The sequence below is a fragment of the Nansenia antarctica genome (assembly GCF_963989245.1).
Source record: "Nansenia antarctica genome assembly, chromosome: 8".
Lineage (NCBI taxonomy): Eukaryota > Metazoa > Chordata > Actinopteri > Argentiniformes > Microstomatidae > Nansenia > Nansenia antarctica.
Genome location: NC_137678.1, coordinates 29,319,168 through 29,328,483, shown reverse-complemented (window position 1 = coordinate 29,328,483; position 9,316 = coordinate 29,319,168). Strand labels below are relative to the sequence as shown.

The following is a 9,316-nucleotide window of genomic DNA, read 5'->3' as shown; positions in this document are numbered from 1 at the left end:
TAAAGTCATCTTGGGAGTGGATGTATCGGAGTAGCTTTACGAGTACATAAGCACAGTATCGGGTACGAGTACTGGTACCGGTGCATCCCTAGTGTGAGTGCAAGTAAGTGTGTGTGTGTGTGTGTGTGTGTGTGTGTGTGTGTGTGTGTGTGTGTGTGTGTGTGTGTGTGTGTGTGTGTAAGCTGTAGGCGTTGCGACAGACACAGTGTCACTCAGCAGAAGGCTCTCATTCATATTGCATCTCCCCACCCTGTCCCTTTGGCTCTCTCTCTCTCTCTCTCTCTCTCTCTCTCTCTCTCTCTCTCTCTCTCTCTCTCTCTCTCTCTCTCTCTCTCTCTCTCTCTCTCTCTCTCTCTCTCTCTCCCTCCCTCTCCCCCCCCTCCCATCTCGCCCTGAGCCCCCCCACAGCGCCTGTGACAAGCAGATCAGAGGGGGAAAACAAAAAGGCTCCTTTAGAGTTATTCCCCTTGAACAGTGTCCCTCTCCTCACGTTCACACACACGCACACACACACACCCAAGGGCAGCTAGCTCGCGGGGTTGCCATGGAGACAGGACCAGGGCGAGAGGCGCAAAAGGAGATAGAGAGCGAGGGAGTGCGAGTGATTAGACGTATGGTAGTGTTGGGATGCTCTCCGTAGCGTCCACCGTTGGTCGCGCTCTGGATCCTGACTCTCCTGTGGTGGTCTCATTATCCCCCTGCCCTCCCCCACCCCTCCTCCACCCTCCCTCATCACCATAATGATTAAATGAATTAAATGGATTTAGATATCCAAAGTGCTTAACATTTTATGGAGGGGGGGTGATGGTGGTGGTGGTGGTGGTGGGGGGGGTTGGGAGGTAAATCACACACTCCACCTGGGTGTGTCACCACGGTAGCTGGTGTTGTCCCAGAAGGCTCAGCGGGGGGGAGGAGGGAAGGTGGGGGAGGGCTGGGGGGGGCACTTCAGAGTGTTGGGACTTACAGGGGGAGGGGGAGAGGAGGGGGGAGAGGAGGGGGAAGAGGAGGGGGGAGAGGAGGGGGGAGAGGAGGAGGAAGAGGAGGAGGAAGAGGAGGAGGAAGAGGAGGAGGAAGAGGAGGAGGAAGAGGAGGAGGGAGAGGAGGGGGGAGAGGAGGGAACTGGGTCAGTCTAGACTCTATAGAGAGAGGAGCCCCTTTACACTGCCTAAGGAGTGGATGTTGTGTGTGTGTGTGTGTGTGTGTGTATGTGTGCGTGTGTGTGTGTGTGCGTGTGTGTGTGTTTGCGCACGTGTGTGTTTGCGTGTGTGTGTTTGAGAAAGCGTGTGTGTGTGTGTTTGTGCACGTGTGTCTGCGCACGTGTGTGTGTTTGCGTGTGTGTGTTTGAGAAAGCGTGTGTGTGTTTGAGCATGTGTGTGTGTGTTTGCGTGTGTGTGTTTGAGCATGCGTGTGTGTGTGTGTGTGTGTGTGTGTGTGTGAGAGAGAGAACTTGAAGGAGTGATGGATTGCGTGTGTGTCTGCGTGGTTGTCTTAGTGAAATAGGGGTTATCCAGGCCCCGCGCTCTGCTGTTAGCTTCCACATCAGTACCATGTCGCTTTCCACATCTTAGCGTCTTACAAGCGTGTTTGCTTGTCGATGCTAATGCGTGCTTACATTACGTGTAAGGTGTATTTATTTATGGCGGGGTGTGTGTGTGCATAAATATGTCTGTAGCACACTAGCCTGGTTGCATACTAACTACCCCCCCCCCCACACACACACACACACACACACACACACACACCTTCTCTCCCCTCCTCCTTTGCTTTTACAATACTCCTCTTCCTCTGTCTCTTCTCATATCCTTTTCCTCTCCTCTCTTTTCCCCCCCATCTCCTCCCCGTATCTTTGCACTACTGCTGTTTACAACTTACTACTGTTGCACATACCGTATTATTACACATACCTCTTTGATATAGCCTCTTTTATCCATCCGTAGATGACATACTGTACATAAGCTACCTTAACTGTGCATAGCTCATAACTGTATACACCTCTAAACTACATGCCATACTGTACCTATCACTATCACTGTCATGTTTATATATCATGTTTTTCTATCACTATTTGCACCTCTGATTAGATGCTAAACTGCATTGTTCGTTCGTTGTCTGGTACTTGTATACTCTGCAATGACAATGAAGTTGAATCTAATATGTTAGTGTTATTATTACATTTTACACTAACATATTAGATAGTGATAGGTATAACAGTTATATGTTATTAATATGTTACTACCATGTTATATATTATTAATATGTTATCTAATCTTCCCATTCTCTCCATCCCCTCTTCCCCCCCACCCCCCCTCCCCCCCTCCCAGGAGGACGTGCGTGCGGACGTGGTGGACAGCCTGGTGCGGGACATCCAGAACACCCAGTGTCAGCTGAACGTGGAGTACGGCGGCGTCAGCTGCCCCCACGTCACGCTGCAGTTCACCGACTCCAAGGACGACGTGGGCGCGGGCCTGGTGAAGGAGGGCATGGTCATGGTGGACGTGAGGAAAGAGAAGCACCTGGCCAAGATGGTAAGGAAGCCTGGCGAGGCGGGGGGGGGGGCCAGGGGTGGGGGTGGGGTCAGTCAGGGTGATTTTTGAAACGCGGATGATGTTGTTGTCGGTTAGACTCGTGAGACAGAATCGCGGATAACAGTAGAATGTCATGTCATGAATTGTGCGGTCCGGTCACTATGGCAACCCAGCCGATTTTTGGGCTGTCGGTACTCTGATGTGGTGTGGCGAGCACGTACTCGAGCTTCCCACAGGGGGCGCCGTCAGGACCCTCCAGCGTTGAGAAGCGTCGCTTTTGTGAAGAGACCGGGGCAACAGCGCTTGCGTCTGGCTCGGCTGTGGTGGATTTAGCCGAATCGGGAGTAAAGATGATAAGATGGTTCTTTGATGATCGATTGATGGGTGGTGGCGGAGATAGGTAGAACCCAAAGTAATTAAAGATTGGCTCAAGGTAGACAATTAAGAAAGATTTATTCCAATACAGCGCTGTAGGTACGCCCCCTCTCACAGAGAGAGAACGCACACCAATATGTCGCTCACAGTGCCTCTTATAGGCGTTAGTTGATGATCAAGCAAACAGCTGTCTATCATACGAATCATAGCCATTGACAAGGCTCCGTTCTGTCTTGTTGGCCAAACGGAAGATGTCCGTTTGACTCTGCCCCCATCCCATAAGGAGTTGATTGTCATGGCAACCAAGTTACCCGACCCTGGTAACCCGTCCTAAGTATACTCGATGACACCTCGACCCATGTTCTATACTGGTCACCAGTCAAGTTACATGCTGCAAGGTAGACTGGTAGAGGATGAGACAGAGAGGGGGAACCAGTTTGGCTGAGTGTCACAATTTAGATGTCACAACTTTGATTATGATTGAAGTTTATACAGAGTATTTAAAGGGGGGAGGGGGGCCGGGGGGGGTGTCAGTCAGGGCCGCTGTGTGTTGGTTTTACCAGATTTTTTTAAACGCGGATGATGTTGTCGGTTAGACTTGCGGATAACAGTAGAATGTCACGTCACTTGTGCGGGTTCGGTCACTATGGCAACCCAGCAGATTTTTGTCTGTCGGTACTCTGATGTCGTGTGACGAGCACGTACTCGAGCTTCCCAAAGGGGGCGCCGTCAGGTACCCCCAGCGTCGAGAAGCGTCGCTTTTGTGAAGAGACGGGGCAACAGCGCTGCGTCTGGCTTGGCTGTGGTGGATTTAGCAGAATCGGGAGTAAAGCGAGTCTATTAGCGTTACGCTAAGCCCTCCGCCTCACAGAACAGATCTGTTACAAGCTGAAAAGCATACTCCTCTGTGTTGTTATAAGCAATCAGCATTAGTTCTAATCTCAGTTAACTGTACAACGGTTTAGTATCCGGGGTGAGTTAAGCTCACTGTACACTCAGCCTCAGCCTCAGCCTCGGGGCTAATGTCAAACGTTTTGTCACGACTTTAGAGCTAGCATTGTGCTAACCGTCTATCGCTTAATGACGTGTCAGCGGCGCTAGCGTCGGACAAAGCGCTAATGGGCTTTCTGATGTACCAACTGTAGCTTTGTGCTAAGCTGTGTGTTTAGTAATGGGATGTGTGAGGCCAGGGCCGGGGCCATGCATCACTCTGCCTCCTCTCAGTGTGTTTGGACCCCTTTAGCGGGCCCCTTCTGACGGCAGCCATTTTGTAATTTTTATAAAGCACTGCTTATTTGCTCTTCCCTCATTATGCTAATTTCGCCAGCAGACTCAAAGCCACTCTGTAAATGAAAGATAAAGCAAAAAAAAAAAACGGAGATATTTATTCCTGCTGCAATTACGGCTCTCCCACACCGAGACATTTTTCTACTCTTGGCATTTACTTGCAAATTGACACTCGCACTCACACCTCTCGGCACTCACACACTCATGGGAAAAATAGATGGTAAATGGACTGTACTAATATAGAGGCCTTTATCCAAAGCACTTTACAATGGCCTCTCATAGTACACTCAGAATATCGATGCGCACGCACACACACACACACACACACACACACACACACACACACACACCATTTAAGGTGAAACAACCTTGGGGTTCACAATACCACCACTAAACAGTTATGAGCCAATGAAAGACTCTCGTTCCGCCTTCCGTCAGTCAATTAACGACATCATTGTGTTTGGCACCAGGGGGAGTCGACCCTTGACCCCCATCGGTCACGTTGGGACCGTAAAAAACCCACAGCTGCCTGTGAAACGCTCCTACGGGAGGCTCTGGTGATTAAAAAGCTCACTAAAACCTCCCCACTAAACAGCTAATAGACATATGCACCGCAGTCTGTGGGTCTGCCCGTGTGTCTCCCTGTGTGTGTGTGTGTGTGTGTGCGTACGTGTGTGTGTCTGCTTGCGTCAGTATGTGTGTCTGCTGGGCCTGCTGTGCGCGTGTGAGAGTGTGTGTGTGTGTCTGTGTGTTTGTGTGCGCCTGTATGTCTGCCTGTGTGTGTGTGTGTGTGTACGTGGGTGTGTGTGTCTGTATGTCTCCTGCCTGTGTGTGTGTGTGTCTATTCCCTGTGTGTGTGTGTGTGTGTGTGTGTGTGTGTGTGTGTGTGCTTCTAGATGTGTTACTCTGGAGCGGACGGACAGTGCACTGAAGGAGAGCCGAACAGAAGTGTGTTCGGCCGGTAAAGAGGGGATACACACACACACACACACACTCACACACACACACGCCCTGGCAATCGAGGAGAGAGATTGGTTGTTTCTTCTTCTGCTGGCCTATATTCATGGGTGTTTGCTGCTGGTGCTTTCAGCAGATGGACAACACTCTGAGGCATCGCACCGCATTAGAGGGAGAGAGCCGGCTGCAACGCTGTATCACATGAGACAGAGGAGGTGGGATGGGAGAGAGGGAGAGAGGGAGAGGATGGGGGGCACCAGTTACATGGGGAGAGAGGGAGATGGAAAGAAGGGGGGGAGGAGGGGGGATGGAGAAGGGAGAATGAAGAGGTAGATGGAAAGATGGAGTGTGAAGTGGGTCGATGGAGGGAGAGAGAGAGACAGATGGAGATGGAGAGAGAGAGAGAGAGACGGAGATGGCCAGAGGTGTGTGTGTACAGGGGGGGGGGGGGGGGGGGATAAAGAGATGAGATGGAGAGAGTGCGGTGGAAGTCGGGTGCAGTAAAGCGAGGCGTTCATCACTGCAGGCCAGAGCCAGGGCTCCACCTGCTCAGCCCCCCCGACATGACCTGACCCCCCCACATGGCCTGACCCCCACCACATGACCTGACCCCCCCACATGGCCTGACCCCCCCACATGGCCTGACCCCCCCCACCTGGCCTGACCCCCCCCCCCACATGCCCTGACCCCCCCCACATGCCCTGAGCCCCCCGACATGCCCTGACCCCCCCCACATGCCCTGACCCCCCCACATGCCCTGACCCCCCCACATGCCCTGACCCCCCCACATGCCCTGACCCCCCCCACATGCCCTGACCCCCCCCCCCGACATGCCCTGACCCCCCCCACATGCCCTGACCCCCCCCCACATGCCCTGACCCCCCCCACATGCCCTGACCCCCCCCACATGCCCTGAGCCCCCCCACATGCCCTGACCCCCCCCACATGCCCTGACCCCCCCCCACATGCCCTGAGCCCCCCCACATGCCCTGACCCCCCCCACATGCCCTGACCCCCCCCCACATGCCCTGACCCCCCCCCCACATGCCCTGACCCCCCCCACATGCCCTGACCCCCCCACATGCCCTGACCCCCCCCCCACATGCCCTGAGCCCCCCCACATGCCCTAACCCCCCCCCTACATGCCCTGACCCCCCCCACATGCCCTGACCCCCCCCCCACATGCCCTGACCCCCCCCACATGCCCTGACCCCCCCCACATGCCCTGAGCCCCCCCACATGCCCTAACCCCCCCCCTACATGCCCTGACCCCCCCCACATGCCCTGACCCTGACATATAACATAACATGGTAGTAACATGGAGTACAAGTACCAGACAACAAAATGCAGTTTAGCATCGAACCAGAAGTGCAAATAGTGATATAAAAACATGATATGAAAACATGACAGTGATAGTGATAGGTACAGTATGGCAAGTACGGTAGTTTAGAGGTATATACAGTTATGAGCTATGTACAGTTAAGGTAGATTATGTACAGCATATGAATACCACAGTAGTTATACGACAGAATTATAAACACACATTTGTATTATGGTCTCTGTGGGCAGTAGATATGTAATAATACCCCATGAAGACATAATATTAATAGGTAATATTTCATAGGCAGATACTGGTATAGATCACTGCAGAGCAGTACAGGAGAGCGTTATTCGTCTGTCGCGTTTGACGGTTTGTACAAAAAGTAGATCTAAACAAGTAGCGGCGTGCCGTAGATTATGTCAAGGATCCGTTTATTTAATTTTTTTATAACATCTAAGACATATTTTTGAGAAGAATGTGTTAGTGGATAGACAGGGAGTCTTTCATCTGGTTTTGTAATGCTATTCAGAAAGAACTGACCTTGTTATCATTCAGACTTTAACACAGCCCTGCTGGGTTACATACACACACACACACAAACACACACACACACACACACAGATAAGTATGTACCTCACTGTTGTGTGTAGCCTGCCTAGAGAGGGTCAAAGGAGTCCTCTGATGTCGTCTCTCTCAACACTGCAGGGTGCCTCGATATGAGGAGACCTCCCTCCCTCCCTCCCTCCCTCCCTAGACCTACTTCTGATCTGAAGGAGGCCTGTCTCTGTGTGTCTGTCTGTGTGTGTGTGTGTGTGTGTGTGTGTGTGTGTGTGTGTGTGTGTGTGTGTGTGTGTGTGTGTGTCAGAGAAGCAAATGTGTGTGGACAGGAGACAGTGTGTATGAACCACAGAGCTCCCTCTGCTCATGTCCTCCACATGTGAGTCAGAAACTCCCTGTAGGAACCTGCCTCACTAACACACACACACACACACACATACACACACATAGAACCACCCACACATACACCCACCCACACATACAACCACCCACACACACACCTCCCATTGCCCTGAGCCCCAGACCATGTGGTGTGTGTGTGTGTGTGTGTGTGTGTGTGTGTGTGTGTGTGTGTGTGTGTGTGAGATGGGGTGAGTGAGGAGAAGGTGACTCTCCCCTCTGGCAGGCTGGCATGGGAGACTTGTTCTGGGGAGAGCCCTGGCACCACCACCCCTCCCCCCTCCCTCCCCCAGGGGGTGGCACACTGCCCCAGCACGCTGCCTCCCACCCACCATCTCTCTCGTCCCCCCTCTCTCATCGGCTGTCTTTGACACTCTCGCGTGCTCTCCCTCTCCCTCCCTCCCTCCCCCCCCGTACCCTCCTTCCTTCCTTCCTTCCCTACCTCCGTCTTCCCCTCGCTCCATCCCTCGTTCGCCCGCCATCATCGTCGTTATCCGATTTCTCCCTCTTTTTCCTCCTGTCATCATCCACCCCCCCCTCACTCTTTCTGCATGTCTTACCCTTCAACAGTTTCTCACTCTCCTCATCTCTTGCCCCCCTCTCCTCCTTCACATCCCTCTTTCATGTCCGCTCCTCTCCCTCCATCCCCCTCTCTCACTCTTATCCCATCCCTCATTCACCTACAGTGCTATCTCTCTTTCTCTCTCTCTCTCTTTCTCTCACACACCCTCTCTCTCTTAGCCCTGACTCATCTGACTCTCCCCCCCCCCTCTCTCTCTCTCTCTCTCTCTCTCTCTCTCTCCATCCTTTTCTTTGTTTCTCACTCTTCCTCCACCTCTCCTTCACCTAAAGACAGGTCGCATCTCGGCGGTATTGGAAATGTGCGGTCGTGGAATTAGCATGAATTACCATGTATTAGCATGTATTTGCATATGTCTCTGAGAGCCGCCATAAATGATAATCTCTGGGAATTAAAAAAGTAAATGACCTTTCGTTCCCCTCTTAATGAGACGTCATTTAAAATGCTGTTAATTGTAATTATTTACACTGTCATATACCCTGTCCTACTACCCGCCCCACACACACACACACTCACTCACTCACTCACTCACTCACTCACACTCACACACACACACACACACACACACACACACACACACACACACACACACACACACCACCCTTAACCTGGACTATCGGTTTTCTGCTCATCCTCACTCTCCTTTGATATGCCACTTATAAGGAATTGTGTGTGTGTGTGTGTGTGTGAGAGAGAGTTTGTGTGGCTGTGTGTGTGTGCGTGTGCGTGTGCGTGCCAGATAAGAACATCAACCTGATGACCCTTCCCCCCCATAACTGTCCCTCTGTATGCGCTCTGTCTCCGATCAATGGAAGTGTATTACACTGGAATCAATGTCTCATCATTCTTTCCACCCTCCTGCACAGCAAACACTTTTTAGTTTATTACACTGTACCGTCCATCCATCCATCCATGACCCCCTCCCTCCTCCACCCCCCTGAGTAGGCCAGCCTTCACCTCTGACCTCTGAACTGTCTCCTGAGTTCAGCTGAGGTGTAGAAGACGATGATCTGGCGATGGAGAGGCTGCCGTCTCGCACAATCGCCCCCCCCCCCCCCCTAAGTGACACGGGAGCCGCCCCAAAGTTCATTAGCTGGACAAGCTAATCATCTCCCGTCGGCTAATTACAATCAATTGCAAAACATGGGGGGGGCTCCCCCATGCTAATTAATATCAATGGCCAAACACTGTTTGCACCAAGCCACGCTGTGTGTGTGTGTGTGTACAGTAATCGACCCCGAGACTCTTCGACGTTCATCAGTAAAGCGATTTAGCGAGTGATTACAGGACCCCAGATGAAACCCACGACGGTGA

The 9,316-nt window shown here is 52.2% G+C and overlaps 1 protein-coding gene across 1 annotated transcript in view; it reads left to right on the top strand.

Moving 5' to 3' along the window:
• LOC308163685 (staphylococcal nuclease domain-containing protein 1-like) overlaps nucleotides 1-2,559 on the top strand; it is a 55,533-nt gene extending 52,974 nt beyond the window's left edge. The window contains exon 6 of the mRNA XM_080537866.1: nucleotides 2,322-2,559. Within this exon, the coding sequence (XP_080393992.1) occupies nucleotides 2,322-2,388 (67 nt within the window). The 3' untranslated portion in view covers nucleotides 2,389-2,559. The remainder of the gene's footprint in view (nucleotides 1-2,321) is intronic.
• The last annotated feature ends 6,757 nt before the right edge of the window (nucleotides 2,560-9,316 follow it).